Raw genomic sequence first — 19,205 nt, 5'->3', positions numbered from 1 at the left:
AAGGGCAGCTGAACTCTGGGCAGGATCAGGGTGTCAGCAAGAATGCAGAGACACTAACACTGCAAAAATGGCTTAATACCAAGCCTATAATCACACCTACTATGGTCTCACCACAGTGCTTGCCAAACAGTTTATTCCTGGGAGGAAGAAAACAATCAGAGGCTGACTGTGCTAGCACAAGCACAGCACATCAGCTGACCTCGCCCAAGAGATGCCTGCTTAGACATTCCCCATACTAGGAATAAGCTGAGCGTCCTTCAGACAATGTGGTTGGCCATGGTTGCTTTAAAATTGAAGGGGTCAGATCAGGACTTTTTTTTTTTTTTTTTAATAGGATTCAGTCTGGTTTCAGCTTGGACTGCAGCTTTTAGGTCTGTTTCCGATTTGAGTTCAAATTCAAATGTCAAAATAACCATTCAGGTTCTATTACAGTTTGGGGAACTGTTTGAACAGATTTTTTTTGTTCAGATCCAGTTTGACTCCTTGCCCTACAGGCCTGACAAAATGCTGAAAAACAGCTGGAAGATGGAGACAGAGAGACCTTTTTGGTATGATGTACTATTTTTAGGGAGGGCAGTTCGGAAACCCAGCACATTCCTTCTCCAGTCCTCTCCCCATCTCAAGCCATTTTTAGGTTGAAGTTGGCTCAGAGATACATTCCCCAGTACAATTCCCTGATGGGAGTCATGCTCTTCCTTGTCTCTTTTAGAGTCTGCAACAGGGGGTGGGAAGAGGAGGAGATTGGTCTCTTCTGGCTCACATTCCTGGAGCCTGCAGGGCTGGTTCAGCCAGCAATTGCTGGTTCAGTGTCAGTGCATTCTCTGCACAGCCTGGCAGGCAGGAGGCTGTGCAGCACAGGGCACCAGCTACACCAGGGTAGCCAGGCCAGCAGACTGGTGTGGCCTGCTGAGATACTGCAGTGGGAAGAACAGAAAAGCCAGGGAAGGGCTCTAGAATGGCAAGGCAGTGGGAGCAGATGGATAGCAAGGCCAGCCTAAGCAGCCTTGAGGAAGAACATGAGGGTATGGGCTGTGGCTGAGCTGCTGAATGGAGGCAGCTGATCTCTTGAGAAGAGGAACCTGGATCAGTTAAAGGAATCATTAAAAATATTGGCCATTGTGGTCTGAGAGAAAAAAGGAGGGAACACTGGGGAGGGCAAAGAGGAAGGCTAGCCTAAATCTCAACTGGCTCAAATAGGACTCTAAACCTTGCAATAGTTTGGTCATATCACCAGGCTTTTGACACTTAGCAGAATGGAGAAGAGGTTAGTGTTCTAACCACCTACCTTTTGTGGAAGCAGAACTCGAAGGTCGCTTGAGACCACTCAGCCCCTGGAATGGGATATCTCCACCTTCCAGCACACTCTTGTAAATCTGCCTTTCATTCTCCAAGGCAGCAGGGTCCCCCACAGCTAGCTCTGACTCCCTCTTCACTGCATGATAGTTGGGTGAGTAAGTGGAGCTGGAATACACAACAAAATGAAAAGGGACACCAGGAGGTCACACTTGCTTGTTGAGAGCCTCATGTAAAGTAAAAAAAAACCACACTTGTGAACACAGAATAGACTGTACATGAAGAACTGGTGCTGATAAAGAGGTTATGAATACATTGCAATAGTGTTCTGTGTTTGACACTACCAAAGCATCCTCCACTTGAGGGAACTGTCCAGTCTTAGTCCCCCAGGAAACAGGCAGCAGGAAAGCACTCCTCTATTTTACAGATGAGACAACAGTCACAGAGCTGATGCATGATTTCTTTGCAGACACAATGAAATTCACTGCCTAGCTGGAAGTACACAAAACCTTCCAGCTTCCAGTTCTCTCTCCTTAAACACTAGCCATGCCTGTCCCATGCTTCCAAAGCACAGCTGCTCAGGGGGTCATCTCACCCAGTTCAGCCTCCCAGTCAACACTACAGTTCAAGATTCCCTGACCAGTTTCTGAAGCTTGTCAATGAGGAACTGTGCAGAGAAACAATAGTAAAGGGCTATAGATTTAACACTGTTTTAACTGCCACAGGAATTTCCAGATGCACACAGTTCTGTTCAGCTTTGCCAGAGGCTTCCACTACAGGGAATAAAAAATCCTGGACTTTAGGTCTACCATGCATATATACAAACAGAATGATGTTAAAACTAGTACAATTTTAATTTCTTAGGTTTTTAAGGACTGGAAATGTATTGCAAATCCCTTTTTTAATCATGGACCTAAGCACAAGTATGCTCACACATCTGATTTCTAGATTTCCCTGTTTTCTCTCCAAAAGAACAAAGAATAACTGACAATGCCATGGTATAAATTGCCTTTCCAGGTGCAAAAAACTTACTAAGCAATCAGGCAGACTGTTTTCCTAAAAGCTAAGCTAAACTGATACCAGTCCTCGTGCTCAACCAGGCTCTTCAGAATAAGATGGAGTCTCACACAAAGCTATTCTGAGGCCAAAGCATGACTGCTGGAAAATTTGAAAAAATAAAAATATACAGATTGTCCAATTAATAGAAATATTTGACATCCTGATGTCCAAGAGTGACTCAAATTTATGAGAATTTGGAAATGTTTGTGGTTACATCTGTTTGCTGTGGATAAATTCGTACATGTATCTGTTTAGTTTGGATAGATGCTGTACTTCTGGGGTAAAGAGAAAGCTTTAAACACATCAGAGGAGTGGCTATGGAGGTGGAACTACACAACGTCTGGATCACAAAGATGACTTTAGTTTCTGGACAAGGAAAACCAGGTCATATGCAGTCCCATCAATTACTTTCTGGAGGAAAAGCTCATGAAAAGCACCATGAAAGAGAAAGGGAGTACTGTCAGTTTTTCAACCTAGACAATGCCCAAACAGACCCATACCTACAAAGCCATTGTTTTACAGGGATATCTCTTTGATAAAGAGTGCATCTCTTTGTCAGGTACCTGAGGAAACATAGCCAGTTGCTGCAGGGAATAATGATTGCCCTGAGGTTAGTTGTTAGCCTAGTGGTTAAAAAACAAAGGGTTAAAACAATCCTCCTTTGGGACTAAATCTGGGGGAGATAGAGGAGGCATTTGGTGAATCTCTTCACTAGCTGCTCCCTTATTCAGGCCAGCAAGCAGTATGGTATTAGAGCCCAAGCAGCCTGGAAGGGCAGGGAAAAATGTGCATCTCCACTGGGCCTCACTCTTGGGCCCCATTCCCAGTATACTCAGCTTGCTTCCTCTCCACTGGCATTCCTGAATGCTTTTTATGGCACTGCTGGTGCTGCCATGAACAGAAACCCTACCAGTTACTTGCAAACATATGATTTTTTTGCTAATCTCTGAGATTTCCATTTATTTTATTGTTCTTTTCCTACCAAATGAAACAGTTGCAGCGCTTGTGTGGGTTTCCCAGCAGAATGAACACAGACAGAAGGAAACTGTGTTGAAAGAAGTACAGGAGACCTTTAAGGTCCCCAGAGGGGCAGTGAACATACATGGTATTAGTGGACATCTGGAGGAGAAACTGCCTTTTTTAACAAACTATCCTCATAGAGGGGATCACTGTGTCTATGGACATGGAGCATTCAGTACAATTACAAGGAGCAGTAGGCTCACAGTAGGGGCTGGCTCTGTGGTTCAAATAACTCAGGATAACTCAAGTAACTCAACACAGCTCAGGATTTTGCTCTGGATTTTGTGTGTGTGTGCTCCTCTTCTAAAACAAACCAACTCCATGTACAACTCATTCACACAGAATACACTGTTCATTACATATTCTGCTGAAAAAGCAGTGCCCAATAGATCTTTGAGAAGTATTGTTAATCCTACCACTGTTCCCTTCCTATAGGCTGGAAAATTACTGCCTTTCATCAACTGCATCCATCTGATCTGGTGCACGTAACATGGAATATCTAGCAGCAGGCAATCTATCACACATGTGTAACAATTTTTGTGTATTCCACACAATAATGTTACTTGCATGAAGACACAGTCAATTTGCAAAATTAATCAGATGAAGTTAAAGGTCTGCTGATTTTTTTAAAGCCACTGCCTAGCACAATCAGCAAATCTTACTTAGACAATGCAATCAGTCATATAATCACTTCAAAACACATTTTGGATCAAAAAGCAGACAGTGTACCAGGACTCACCTAAAGCACACGTATAATCCTTATGGTACATGCATTTGTCTATATCCATCCCCCAAAAAGCCAAGCGTTTCCAACATCCAACACCCTGTCCTACATGACTTCAGATTTTAAAAGAGACATCAACAAGCAATTGAAAAACTTACTAGGAAGAATGGTCTGTGGAAGTTTCCAGAGGAGTAACACCTGCTGTATTCTGCAAAAGTCCAAACAAAGGAGTCATTGATATGCACGTACATGTGAGGAGAAAGAAAAAGGCTTGCTTAAGTAATTTTCCATCTATTGCTTCAATATTAGCTTATAGGAGACATTGAGGTTTAAATCTAAATGCAATTTAAGCTGTCAATGTCTTTGCAGAAAAGCAACAATTTTCGTGAGTTCCTTCAGGGCAGTGACAGGTTTTTAGCACAGCCGATGCCTTTTCGCAGTGCCTACTCTTTTGTCTGCAAATGAGTCATTGTGAATAAAGCCAAAAGCAAGAACAGATAACCAGCTGGGCCATGACCAGGAGACACATGCTCATAATTATTTCCCCAAGCTTTCCCCCAACCGGTCACTGCCCGCCTTTGCTTTAAAGGTGTATTACATTTCTGCAGCACAATACATTCCTCAGCGTTCAAAAAATATCAAAGCTCTAAAAAGAAAAGCGATGTTTCAGTTCAGTTTCCTTACTTAAGAGAAGCAATGCCAGCTGCACAGGTTCAATAGCAAAAGCCAGTTCTTAGCCGCTTGCTTTAAATCCATCTAACGCTTCTCAGACACGTTATTTAAAAATTGAAGGCAATTTTAGAAACAATTCTCTATTTGGTGTCCCCTCATCTATGTGAGGATTTCTGTCTAGGAAGAAAAAGCAAATCTTGGGTTTGAAAAAGCAGCTTTTCCAAGTCCTGGTGAAATGCCGCAGCTTCAAAAAAAAAAATCAGCAACAGAAAAGAAAAAGAAAAAATGGCGTGTTACCAATTAATCTATCATTTCATGGTTCGAGTGCTGCAGACCCTCGAAGCAGCAGCAGCAGCTGACCTGCCCTAGAAGGCCATGGCAAGGTGCAGCATAAGGAAAATTGTGTAAAATCTCTCAGGAATATCCAAAATCTTGGGTAGGCGTGAGCTCCAAGCAGAGAGCGGGGCTTGTAAGAAGGGAGAGTAGATGGCAACACGCTTGAAAGGCACGAGATGATGACGTGACACGCCAACCAAGAATTTTAAGCTGATTGCTGCTGCTGCCTATTCATGTGAAAAATAGAGAGGGTTTTTTTTGCAGACACTGAACTCTAAACCTGAAATGGGGACTGGGATGGGGGTGGGGGCAGCTGAATGCAGACGTGGTGGTGGGGTGAGAGACGAAATCACTGTATCTGAAATGGATTTCAAGCTGGATTCTCAGCATCACATTCTATTATTTCTGACAGCAACACAGCAAGCCATGCAGTCAGAATGCTCAGAACCATTATTTATCCCAACCTCATTTAATAATCATCCAGCAGTGAATAGATTAGAGCAGAGAGTTTGGAAACAGGGATTGGCAGCATGAAAAGAATAGGAAATACCTTCTGTGGCTTTTTATGTGGTGCTTTATAAAGCTTCTCCATTTTTTCTAAATCTGCCTCTAACTCAGTCTGGTAGAGGTAGAGGTCTTTTTCTAGATCACTCTGGTTAAAGAAGGAGAAGAAGAATGGGAAAACAATGCTTAGGGTTAGGGGAAACCAAAGGAATGTTAATTTTGTAAAAAAAAAGAGAGCCTTTTTAATCGAAAAAGAGGAAGGTGGTATGGACAATACACAGAAAATCACTAGCAACTAATCATGTTTCAATCATTATAGAGGAAATCGTTTTAGGCAATTAACATGAAAATCAAGAGATGCACAGGCCTGCTAGAATCTATTTCTACAAACCATAAAGTTATAAAACCCACCTGTAAAGAAAAAAAAAGATACTGTAATAACACGCAATATGCTGTTAGTACAATTATCATTGCAAGTCAAGATAGCAAAACAACCACTCTAAATTATGGCTGATTATGATTTCAGAATTGTTTATTAAATCAATTTACTAGCTACTTAATTGTTAGGCTAATGAGCTCAAGCCCAATTAAAAAAGAAAATCACTCACAAGCACACAAAACCCAAGCAATTCTACAAGAAAAAAACCCAAAAGAAAACCACATACACACATATATACGCGCTAGATGCTGTAGTGCAACATACGTGAGACACAATTACCTTTCTATCCTCTCTAGTAAGGATAGAGCAATCTCCAGGAGTATAATCCCAAATCTTTTTTGGAGGCTGATGGAAAGCAGAGGAAGGAAATGAGGAAATGAAGATAAGGAAAGACATCACAGAGAATATGGAAATTGGATTAGAACAGAGGGGAAATACAATAGGGAATTTGCATCAACACTGAAAAGAAATTATAAAATAACAACAAACCACAACAGAGAAAGAGAGAGAGAAAGAGGGATAAATCTGCTATAGCATAAATATCAAGAAATCATGGGGGGCAAAAGGGAACATACATGCAGTGTGGAAGGGGCTGTTTTCAGTAATGTTTTCAGAAATTTTTTTTGCAAGGTGCTCTATGGAATTTTGGACTCTCTAGAGGGTGCCCACAGCTGTTGGTTAAAGCATTCTTAACAAAAAACCAAAACAAAATGAGGGGGAGAACCACACAGTCATAAAAAGCATTTGTTTTGCTCATTCTTCTTTTCAAAACGAAAGGGTGAACCAAGGGCCTTTGATAAAGAAAAGGGAAAATCTTTCTCGCTTCCATCAGCGTATGAATACATACCATGTGAACAAATGGCTGATTTTCCCGTGGTGGCATTGTGGGGCAATGAGAATGCAGAGTTGTTATTTTTTATTTAACTGGTTTGGGGGTTTGTTTGTGGGGATTTTTGGTGGACAGAGCGGGACACGAGAAAGTTTGGGAACTAGCTATTTAAAATTCATCCTACACCTGAAAGGGCTGATTTCCAAATGGATTTCTTTCCCGTTTGGATGCACATGTCAGGCAGGATTATTCAGAGTAAAAGACTGGACCGGACTCCCATAACTGGAGTGAGCAAAGCTACAAAAAGCACGTTCTTTGGGCTGTGGCAATGATGCTCAGAAAAGGCTTGCCAGCTACAAAAGTCTGAGATGGCATCCTGAATTCAAGTGCCTGACACTGATGCACTACCTATGGAGTTCCACATTCAGGAACTGGCATAGCTCTTGGGGATCATGGCTGCATGGCTTCGGAACTGAAGCAAGTTCAAGGCGAGCCTTATAAGAGAGTAGCACTTGACAAAAGTGCCCTGAGCAAGGTGGGGAGCTTGTCACCAAAACAGATGGTCTGCTGAACATGAGACACATTGCCCTGAGATACCCTCTTCTGGAATAAGGCCAAGGCTGCATGACTAAAAGCACAAATCCACACTTCTAAAGAACGGGTGTACCCCCACATGTAGAAAGGACCAAGGCCATAAATGCTTCTCTTTCTCTGACACATTTTCCATTAACTCACACTAACTCAAAGGACCACAGAGATGACAAACCTTCACTCACTGCAAAAGCAGGTTATTAATTAATTACATGGCAACAAAGATAAACAGGTTTCTTCTCATTGTGGAAACCTTAAACCATGACAAGTTGTGAGGAGATAAATCCTTACATTCACAACACTTAAAAGCCTCATCGAGGTGAGATTTATCTGACTTTTACTGCCTAAACATTAGGAAGTCTCAAACACTGCTGAAATTTCTTTAGCTTAGCATGGAAGGTCCATAGCTATAAAACATAGTTTTCTATGAAAGACTGGACTACTTAACCACTGTACATCCTTGCTTTCCAGCAAAAATCACACTACTTTTATAATGTGATCAGACTGAGTGCATAATTTCAGGCAGCTGCATTCTATGCAGAGGAACTTTGCCACTTCCGCCAGAACAAAGACTCAATTTAAAGGAAAACTGCTCTCTGGTGTTCATGTGCAGTTGCCTTTGAAGACAGTACAGAACCTTAAAAAATACTTCTGTTTTGTTGTACACACATGGAATCTCAGCAGCACTCAAAATTTGTGTGCATGGGCATTTGACTACCGACCTCAAGGGGAAAGCAGAAATGAGAGACCATCACTACATTTGAATATGTGTGAGAGGCTGACACTGACCCTCTGGTGCAGTAAGAGTAGCTTATTAAACAGTATTTAATAACTAAGTTAATAGCGTTTAATCAGTAAGAACTAGGCCATAAAATGCTTCAAAGTCACATTTTTCCCAGTAGCCACAACCACTGATGTGTTCCCTCCATCAAAATCTTCTTTGTCCTATTGAATAATTAAGCTTTAGTTCATCTTTTCCAGAGGGGAAATCAAGGGCGTTTTTTTATCTGCACACACAGCAACACAGCACCATTTGAAAAAAAAGAACACTGTTCTCAGACTCCTTTGGTTTCAGGGAAGGGCAAGGGCTGTTCAACACAGGCTAGTGCACCCATTTTTTTGCAATGGGCAGCCACATCCATAAGGAAACAAGGCCATGATCTGTTTATGGAGAGCTGGAAATTACTGACCTACAGTTTACAAGCCAGGGACAGGAATAAATAATTCTCCTTGACTTAAAGCTACCTATCAGCCATCCTAGATTTTGTTAGGCAGAAGGAGAATAAGGGCTTTGAATAAGGACTTTTAAGAATGAGAGCAGGGTATTATTTCTAACATTAACAACAAAAATGCAGTTTGAACTATGGTGTGTGAAAAAATATTACCTTGTTGATACATAGTGCTGGAAGGCAGGGAATGTTCATAAATGGCTTCAAAACACTAAAAGTGGCCACAGAACAGCTGCTTTATGTTAGTACCAGGACGACATTATGTACAATCATCTTTAAATGAGTAAGGCAGCTGTTTCAGATTTAGGGCCGAGGAGAGAGATGTTACAATTACAAAAAAAAATTTTAAAAGGCAGGTTGACTTCATTGGTCATTGCAACTATCAAACTTACCGGTTTCCCAAACTCCAATTCCGAAAAGAATTTATACCAAGGTTCATTCTTTAAATCTATCTCTTCTGGGCTTATATCCCGAGTCTAAAGGAATTGGTGATAGGGGAATGGAAGAAAGAGAAGGATAACATTATGCAAAGAATACACGGAAAGGGACTGTTAGAGATGCAGATCCCATGGCTTCCATTTTAAAATGTAGATATTTAGCCTTATAATTTGGAATTTCTATAGCATGTTTCTCATAAAGGCCATGAACTGCTTTGAAAACATCAATTAAGCCCAATAGCATCATTGTGACCAACATGAAGAGACTCAATGGAAGAGCAGAGAGTCCAGCAGTCTGTCAGTCCTACTGTCAGACACTTTTATCAAGTCAAAAGCTGCATATACTTTATTATTATTTTTTTCAATCAATTTTTTTTCACTTGGTTATAAAAAGAGACTCAGTAAGACCTGAATCAAATACTGCATCTTTAACAGCACATGAACATGTGAGAAATCCTGTTCTATACACTGCAAACAGAGTGGAAGGTGGTTTTCTAAATCATACGAGACACATGTCAGAGAGGGCGCACCCCGAAAGACCTCTGGAAGGATGGATAGAGCGACAATATTACATGTTTCCTCACAAATAAATGTTAGAGTATCAGACAAAACTACAGTGAAGGAAAATCAGACAGGACAGAAAACAGTACAGCTGAAAAGGAAATTCCCTTTCATTCATACCATCTGTCTTAATGAAACAAAAAAAATTGTAATAGTTGTAGCTGTTTGAAAACACTGCTGGTGAGTTAAGAGAAAAAAAGTCCATTGCTAAAGCTTCTGAGGTACCACTCCCCAAAAGTGTGGGATATCAGATATCTAGCTAATTCTTGCATTTCAGTGTACCTAGTCAAAGGCAGAGTGGATCTCCGTGCATTAAAAATATACACACATTATGTCTGCTGTGCAGGTAAGATCCCAAGTGCTCCATCACAAGGAAGAAGGAGCCCCATAGATGCACACTGTCCTCACGGAAATCATTTTGTGATGTGGTTACTGAGGCAGTTGACAAAAGTGCTGGACTTGGATGTCCCAGATTCTGCCATAGCCATTAGCATCACAAAAAAAAAAAAAAACAAGCTCTAGGAAAAGAGCTCAGCATTGATGCTGAATGAGAGGCAATGCAAGATAAATAGTTACATCATGTTTAATGCCAGATGGCCTGGAGAATGATTTGGCTATTTCTTAAAAGCACAAAGGAATCAATACCTCTGCTTTTTATTTACTGCACTCCAACTAAAAGCACCCATCTTATATAACTGTGTTTACATTAAAACAAAGCCCAGTGATATCAACAGCAGGCTATTCATTGCTCTGAAATGGTTTGAATTGGGATTCTGATAGTCACAGCTGTGGGTGTGATTACCAGGTGATATTCACAAATCTCCTACACCTCCCTGAAAGATGCAGTCACTAACCACTATGGTACTGTTATATTTAATGAGACTGATGGAGACTGTGAAGCTACTATTCCAAAGCCTTCTTTCTTCTCTGGTCTATGGCTTCAAATTAAAGCTCATAAAATAACATTGGAAGTAACATAGCTATTGCTTTCATCTTGGTTTCGATAAGTTCTGTACATAAAATGTTTTCAGTTATGCTGATGATGGTTCTGCTTGTGGCTTTTAGACTCTGATTTCACAGCTCAGTTCAGTACCTGATGAAGTTTGAACATGTAAACAGTGCCACTGGTGATGACAGACCTTTTGCAAATGCTTAAGTACACAGATGAAGCTGGCCTTTTGCCACAAGTTTTAATCTTGTCTGTTTACCGTGAGACAAAATTGATGTTTAAGTCAGCAGAAATCTGGCTCCAGGATGGACTGCAGGAATGGAGGTGTCATACCATGTTCAAACCACTCCTCACTGGCACTCCTCTAATGGGCTGAGCCAACACCCAGAGGTATCAAGAGGGAGTCATCCACCACCCATTGCAATAGGCACTAGGATCATGCTCCCATCAGGAGCAACTTTGCTGAAGTCAATGAAGGGACACAGGTGTGAAAAGAAGTTGGTTGCAGCATCTTCAAAAAGTGATGGACCTTGGTTACACTTGGAAGGGAAAAAGAAAACCCACCAAAACACTAAGGCGAAGCATCAGGTTCCACAGTCTTGATTCTTACATTTCTATTGATTTAAATTGTTATTCACTCTTGTGTAAAACCCTAGGCTGGTTTTTTAGGAGTATTCCTTTATCTATTCCATGCATGGATCAACGTCTGAGCTGTTAAGTTATAAAGTCCAGCTTACATTTGGAAACTCACATGCAATTAGCAGTTCTAATTGAATCCTTCAAATTAAAGGCATTACAGAACAATTATATATTTATACACTACTAACAACACCCAAATTGTATCTTTATACACTACTAACAACATCCAGTATTTTCTAGCAGTTACAGTGTCACACTTGCACCATGGAAGGACACCTTTAGTGATCTGTGCTGATTTATACTGGACTGGCTGATGAGGTTAGCATCACCTCTCTGCCTGTCCCTTGTCAAGTATTCTTAACCAAGGCTGAAGAAAGAGACTTTTGTACGTCCCTAGCTGTCATAATTCACAGCACTGCTTACTAATTCAGACTGAAATTGGTAACAGCTCACTTAATGTGCCAGGTTACATTCCACCATAGCTGGAGAGCTCACACTGAGTCCTGCCACCTCTGCCACAGAAGTGGCGAGATCCAGCTGAGGAAAAAAGCAACCCAGAGAAAATGGCCATATCCTAATGCACCTCAAAGGCATCTACTGAGGCACACTAAAGGCACTCTGAAAACTAGTTCAGTGTTTAAAGCATCAGAGGAACACTGAACCTGCCTTCTCTGCTGCATAATGCCTTCAACCCTCCTGCATCAGCTAATTCTGTGCCCTAGAAAAAGTACAGCTGGCAAAACAGCTGCTGAACAGGTCACAGCATCAAACATGGATTAAAAACTAGAGTTAGTGATCCATACTTAACACAGAAAACAACACGTCCAAAGGGAAAGAAGCCTCTCAATCCCCCCTGGATCTTGCTTTAGAGAGAACAAAAATGTTAGGAAGTTATGCAGAACAGTTTTCAAAAAACATCACATGAGCACTGCAATGTCAGCGTAAGGAATCCCATCCAAATAGAACCACACAAGCATTTAGAGAGTATTTTATAATTGCAGGATAAAGCCACAAACCAGGATAAATCAAACATTACCATCTTTTCGTTGTTCAGAACAGAGGACTTCCCTGGCTGATAGTCATAAATGCTCCTGGGTTCTGCACGGTATTTTCTGGTGTCCACCTTCTTGTCTGGAGGCTCCCAGTCAGTCCTGAGGAAAGAAAGATCAATTACCCCAAAATACTGTGGTTTCTGTGGAGATAAACTGATTTACCCTATTATTATGGTTAAATCAGGGTACTTTTTTTAACCTAGGAAAGGAGGCTGCTACAAGAGGAACAGTTCAGATAGGGCTCCAGACAGCTATTTGTTTATCTGTCACAGGCAGAGTTGGAAACAGCTCAGCGGCTGAAACAAATGGAGCAGAGGGGGTTATTCTAAGAACTTACAGTAAACTTCCAGACTTTTACATCTTTCCCCATTGGAAATACCTTAATGATAGGCTTCAACTAAGACTACAATATAAACATGTCCAAACTTTAAGCAGTACTCAGATTAAATTGCTTTTGCTAAACTTCTGCCTTATAGCCACATTTCTGATTACCTGATTACCACTGCTCTAGATTCTGAGGGCACTCTGGATTCCAAGAGGAGGTTTTTTTCCAGACACATGAAAGAATTATCTCAGGTACTATTTTAATATGGATAAGAACAGTCCATTGACTATTCAAACCACTATAATTTTGTGCAGTGCCTATACCAACACAGCTGAAACAAAAAAAGTCACAAAGCATTCAGGGTCCATTTCCTACAAGGTCCTGCTGGTCTCAAAATGGATATAATCAGACACCTAATGCAGAATAACAAATGCTCTCTTAAAAAGCCAAGAAATCAGCCCTTTTAATATGATAAACTAATTCTGATTTTGCTCTTGGCATGTTGTCTTTGACTGGCAATGTGTATGTGGATTCATCTCACCCAGAATTTACCAAACAAAACTGAGGCATCTACGCAAAACTGCCGCTCCAGGTTTCCTCTCCCTTACCCTTCTGATCTGGTTAGAACAGAAACAAACCACAGAGCTGCCTAAACTCTCTTCACTGGCTGCGAAGACACAAAGACAACCCATTTAATTATTTTTCTTTCTAAAATAAGGCAAGATGACAGCCAAAATTATTGGCATACAAACACTGCACAAATTGCAACAAGGATGATCTTTCCTGTCCAGACTAACTTGATTGCTTAAGACTCCAACCACTAAGAAAATTCTGGTGAGGCACTGGTTTGCCAGTAGATAATCGGTAGCAGTGATTACGGTAATCCTTTCACTTGCAAGAGTTTTCTCAGAGGGCAAATACACTAGGTCTTCAATTCCTGCATAAGGAGGAAACTTTCTATCTGTAAACTTTGTCTCCTAATCCAGTGACCTGAGATACTCATTAAAGCAGGTATGTCAAACTACAGCTTAGCTCATATAAGGCAGCAAATGAAAAACACTAAGAGCATGTAGCAGGTGGTAAAGGAGGGAGGAACAGTTCAAGAGCTGGGAAAGTACAGCAGAACATAAAATATTCTTTGCTTATTGTGCTTTCCCCTCATTTGTAAATGCATTCCTTAATGTTACAAAGAGGTTTAAAACACATGGTAATAAAGCAAAAAAACAGGAGGGAAGTCATCCTAAAGATCAGAAATGACACTGCTGACTAGATCCTACTTGCAAAAAAGTTCATATGGGTACAATTATTACTACTTGCTTGTATTCTGAGGTACCTTTACAGAGTCACACTGAGCCAAGAGTTTCCACTGTGCCTATGCGGTAGGCACTGTATAAACATGACACCCAACTCTTCACCCAGACAGAAGACTATGCAACAGACTCTGTGATGCCTGATGAAAAAGATGGACAGAATGGGGGACTGAGCGAAGGAGTCCACTGCCACCTAGTTAAAGTCTCAGAGTAAAAACTACATATTCAACTTCCAAAAAAATGTAACTGGCATTGTGGACCTAAGGCTTCCATTTTTATCCCCCTCCCACTGACAGCTTTCAGATATGCTTCCAGAACTGATCTATATACAGCTTAGTGCAGATCACCTTTCTGGGCTTGATTTCAGTGATGAAGCACGGTTAGGCAGTGGCAAAGTGGCAGACCTCTTCACAACCTTCTCTGAATCAATATTGTCCATCTCACTCTTGGAGCGGGGAACTTGGGTTCTGCCTGAAGATAAATCACACACAGGAATATTGGTGAACTGGATAGGAGGCAAATAAATACATGCTTTATATGTCCTTTCTTTTTGACAGATTAAACAAGAAACCTGAATTACTTACTGTCCTCAGAATAGGAATAACGAGGAGAGAATGAATCAGAATCTTCATCTGAAAGACAAAAGCATTTTTGCAAATGAGTTGAAAAAGCCCCAAAGAAAAGGCACCAGAGACCCTTTAATTTCTTCTACTAATGCATTCACCATAATTTGAGTGATATGCCCAATACTTACCACAGGGAGAGGATCCTAAAGAATAAAATTCCAATGAGATAAAATTGCATTTGAAAATAATTCCTAGATTAGATATAAATATTAATATACTATTTACACGAATATCTTTCTCCAGGCTCTCAAAGTACTTTAGAAAATAATCCCTTTTTATCATAAAACTCCTCTACAGCAAGGGTTACAGATCCACTTTATCAAAAGCTGAGAGACAAATACAGGATCTGAAAGCCATAGTACATGATTAAAATAATTCATTAGGAGCTAAACATAATAATCCAGCTGAGGAGCCCTGCTGAGAATCCCATATGAGTCTTGTATTTAGCTATTAGAGAGCCTCCAAAGGAAGGCAATGAAGATGGTGAAGAGTCCAAAGGTGAATCCACATGAGGAGCAGCTGAGGTCACTTGGTCTGTTCAGCCTGGACAAGAGGAGACTGAGGACAGATCTCACTGCAGTCACAGCTTCCTCGTAGGGGGAAGAGAATGGGCAGACACTAATCTCTGCTCTGGAGTGACAGTGACAGGACACAAGAGAATGGCCTGAAGTTGTCAGGGGAGGTTTAGGTTGGATACTAGGAAAAGGTTTTTCACCCAGAGGGTGGTCAGGTACTGGACCAGCATCCCCAGGGAAGTGATGACAGCACCAGCCTGACAGAGTTCAGAAAATATTTGGACAATGCTTTCAGGCACATGGTGTGACTCTCAGGGGAGTCCTGTGCAGGGTCAGGAGTTGGACTTTGATGATCCTTGCAGGTCGCTTCCAACTCAGAATATTCTGTGATTCTGTGACTGCAAAGAGAATTGTCAGCCAAAGTATTACTAATATCTCTGCAAAGAAACCACTAAATGTGACAAAGACATAACAAAGAAGATGAAGCTAGAATCAACTAGATTAAAAAAAAACGTTTTTTAAAAAGTGTTATGTGAATTTAGTGATGACGATCAACAGCTTGAAACAACTTCTAAATTTTCTCTCATGGAGGACAGATGCTACAGCCAATCTCATCTGCTGAAAAAAACCAATTTGGCTAACACAACTGACCTGAAGTTGCACTCAAGCTTTCATCAAGCCTTTCAGGAAGGCTCAGGGTAGTCTAAACTTCTGACCTATCTGCTTTAGTTCTCTTGGTGAATGAATTAGAAGGTTAAAGTTCCAAAAGGATGGTTACTGAGTCTTTGTATGCCCATCATAACCTTCAGGTTATGAAGGCCAATTCCCATGTTTTAAACCTTACTGACGAAAACCAAATATCCATATTACACTGAACTGTTGACAAAAATGAATTGTATTCTTAAATACAAGTTTGATTTACTCCGATAGAAAAATACATGGCAAATCACAAAACTCAGTAGGTCCCTACAAGTACAGATAAAAAAAAAAGTCTAAAATGACCTTCACAGCTATTCACATCTAATAATCTTATTTAGTGCTGATAATCAATAAAAGATAATTATATTTACTTACTTGAAGAGAAATATCAACATTCATTATAGCTCATAATTCAAACAAGAAAAAACATAAATAAAAATTCACTTCAGCTAATGGCTATTTTCCAATTTCTTATATTCTAATACCTACAATAATAAGGAGAATTGGTATGTTTTGTCTCTGAGTATCTTATGAAGAACAGTGTCTACATTTATTTCCTTTTTATACAAGAAATACTGAAATAGAAATCTGGAGTGATTTGATAAAGTTAAAGAGTAAATCGAAATTGAGTATTAAAACAACATCTTCCATTTCTCAAAACTGCATTCTTTCCATGGGACTCTACTTCCAAAGCAGGTTATCACAAGTTTGTAACTTCAAAATATGATTCCTTTAAAGAAGAGAATCTGCAGGGTTGGATTTCATTTCATGGACTGGACATACTCTGTATGGTTTCAGAAATGCTGAATATATTTTTGAAAGAAGCCCAGGTCTTGATGTTTCTAGGAGATCTTATGCATCAAACCTTTCTGACATCCATTGCATGAAACTGAGGCTCCAACCCATCTCTGTATAATATATATACACTGCCACTGATTATGGATCTTGGAAGTGTTTTCTAAACACAAAACATGTACTGCAACCCCTCCAACTCTTCTATATCATCAAATGTTTTGTATTTCTTATCAAGAAAAGAATCCAAGCAAATATTAGAGAAATGCTTCCCAATATACTGAGAATAAAAATTAGTGTTTAGTCTGATAAGATTTAAACTATATAACCAGCAAATTGCCTTCATATGCACATTTCTAAGTGCATAGAAGACATTTATGGGAGAACAGACACTTTAATATATTTTCATCATGGGGTTTGAAAACTACTTTAGTTCAGATGAGTAAAATGGATTTTCAAACCTCATTATGAGCAAGGAAATATTCTTTGTAAAATGCTTTTATTCATTAATTACTGAAACAGTTTCTCTCACACCCATACCAACATACCATTCTGCCTAGAGAAAATCACTTACCCTGCATTACAACTTTCAAGACAGGGCTCTTCACCTAATATATTTCACTAAGAAATTATCAAGTATCTTAGATACCTGTATGATACTTCATCCAGGTTCCTTTCAACAGTGAAATGCATCTTATATTTCCTTGCCTTCTTTGATATCTCAGCTCATACTGCATGCTTTCTTCTTACACAATACCCACCAGATGTTTAATACAAATATTGAATAAAAAGGTTAATTAATAGTCTCACCAGGGTTGGCTTGAGGCACAGGCTAAATAGGCAAGTTCTTAGATTGCAGGATCTAGTGTCACCAAAGCACCAAGCCAACAAGGCTGTCACCAACAACTTCCCAATCAGGAAATGTCTGTACACCCAATGTGTGCAGCAGATTCCAATGTTTCTCATATATGAATTTTGCACAGTCACACAATTATCACTGCAACAGATGCTATTTCACCATCCCTGAAATATGACCGCAAAGTATTCTGATTTGAATACGATGTATAAAGGAATCTGCTGAGCACATCAAAAGATAAGGTAAAGACAGTGTTATTTCAAGTTGCGAGATGTGCTGATGAATCCAAACTCTGTCCTTGCCTAGATATGCCAAGTGCACCTAAGACCAGCCCTGAACCTATGCTATCAAGTTATGTTTTATTTTAAAAGACTACACTAAAGGACTGATCCAAAACCCACTGAAGCAAGCAGCCTTTTTACCAACATGCTTCAGTGGCATTCTGGGTCTGGCCCTAATACTATGTTAATATTAAAAACCAAAAGCAAATAATTAATGAAATTTATTGATTTGGAAGGGCTGGGGAGGGTGGGGGAGAAATCTCAGTTAAGCCCATCTTTCCACACAAAGTCAGTAATCTAGACATGTTAAATAATCACTGCACACGCAACTGATAAGTGCAGAAAACCAAGCAAACCCCAAGTTTGCAGCATTAATCAAATACTAGTTACAAAGGCAGAGGAGCACTGCAAAGCCAAAAAGGCATCATACAGTCAAGGCAATGCTTAGAGTGCAGCAAATCATTATGAGGCAGCATAAAGCTCAGCAACTAGAAAAAACTCCAGGAAGAAAATAAATAGATAAGGCAGCATTTGTGCAGAAAAAAATATATATGGACCTTTATTATTACCTTCAGAGATAGGACTAGGAGTAGACGCAGGAAACTGGTATGTAGGAGAATAAGGATTGTCTTCTGCAGCAGAGAAAAGCAGTGGATTTTGAGACTATCCACAGTGAAGTGGAGGTTCACTCCCCAACTTCTATCACCATATGATTTTATTCCCTACTTTAATAAAACTAGGGTAAAGTACTTTAAAAGAGATTAAAGGATTAGCAAAGATTTAGTTATTTTATGCATCACACAAGAAGGTATACTGGGCATAACTGCATTTCCAGGCAGTGTAACAGAAAACTAGAACCTGAATCTAGTTATTATTAGGGCACTATAGTACAGTTAAAGCACAAGACAACAGATACTCTGACTAAACTTCTGGTACCTTCAGTTTTTTGCTGGATTTCAGGAAGTTCAGGAAATGTGTAGGTAGGGCAATAAGGGTTTTCTTCAGGATTGTCTAAGGAGAGGAACATGATTTGCAAAAAAGAACAGAGAGGACAGATTTTAAGGGGAAGAAGGGTGAGCTAAGAATCCATTCAAGCTGACTACAGACCCTCTCATGCTGATGTTCTAGCACGACACAACCTAGAATGCATCTTTGTTCATTGCTGCCTTGCATGTCTGGGCCTTGTGAGAGATCCTGGAAGCCAAGGGGACTGAACTCATTCTCCTTCATCTGAGAATGGGCTTTAGCTGAGCTAAAGAAGCTCTGTTAGGAGCAGCAGGATTAGGAAATAGTTCAACTCCTCCTCATCCCATCCACTACAGCACAGCAATTATCTATGCATAAAGCTCATCAGGACAGCACCTGCAACAGCAAATACAGCTCCAGTTTTGCATGCTCAGCATTTGGTTCCAGAAGCACAGATCTGTGTGTCAGGCTGTTCAGAGGGTTCAGCTCACAAGTGCTACT

The 19,205-nt window shown here is 40.2% G+C and overlaps 1 protein-coding gene across 32 annotated transcripts in view; it reads right to left on the bottom strand.

Moving 5' to 3' along the window:
* Window positions 1-19,205, bottom strand: part of SORBS1 (sorbin and SH3 domain containing 1) — a 160,744-nt gene that overhangs the window by 23,976 nt on the left and 117,563 nt on the right. For 20 of the 32 annotated variants that reach the window (XM_038140922.1, XM_038140928.1, XM_038140921.1 and 17 more), the window contains 10 exons: window positions 18,675-18,749; window positions 18,308-18,370; window positions 14,554-14,601; window positions 14,317-14,440; window positions 12,319-12,433; window positions 9,089-9,172; window positions 6,327-6,392; window positions 5,655-5,756; window positions 4,255-4,304; window positions 1,286-1,461 (listed from right to left, as the gene is read on the bottom strand). In XM_038140922.1, coding sequence (XP_037996850.1) covers window positions 1,286-1,461; window positions 4,255-4,304; window positions 5,655-5,756; window positions 6,327-6,392; window positions 9,089-9,172; window positions 12,319-12,433; window positions 14,317-14,440; window positions 14,554-14,601; window positions 18,308-18,370; window positions 18,675-18,749 — 903 coding nt within the window. The remainder of the gene's footprint in view (window positions 1-1,285; window positions 1,462-4,254; window positions 4,305-5,654; window positions 5,757-6,326; window positions 6,393-9,088; window positions 9,173-12,318; window positions 12,434-14,316; window positions 14,441-14,553; window positions 14,602-18,307; window positions 18,371-18,674; window positions 18,750-19,205) is intronic. The other 12 variants (XM_038140932.1, XM_038140938.1, XM_038140940.1 and 9 more) reach the window with 4 other exon arrangements.

The sequence above is a fragment of the Motacilla alba genome, chromosome 6 (assembly GCF_015832195.1).
Source record: "Motacilla alba alba isolate MOTALB_02 chromosome 6, Motacilla_alba_V1.0_pri, whole genome shotgun sequence".
Lineage (NCBI taxonomy): Eukaryota > Metazoa > Chordata > Aves > Passeriformes > Motacillidae > Motacilla > Motacilla alba.
The sequence above is the reverse complement of the archived record's forward strand: the minus strand, read 5'-3'. Positions and strand labels throughout refer to the sequence as shown.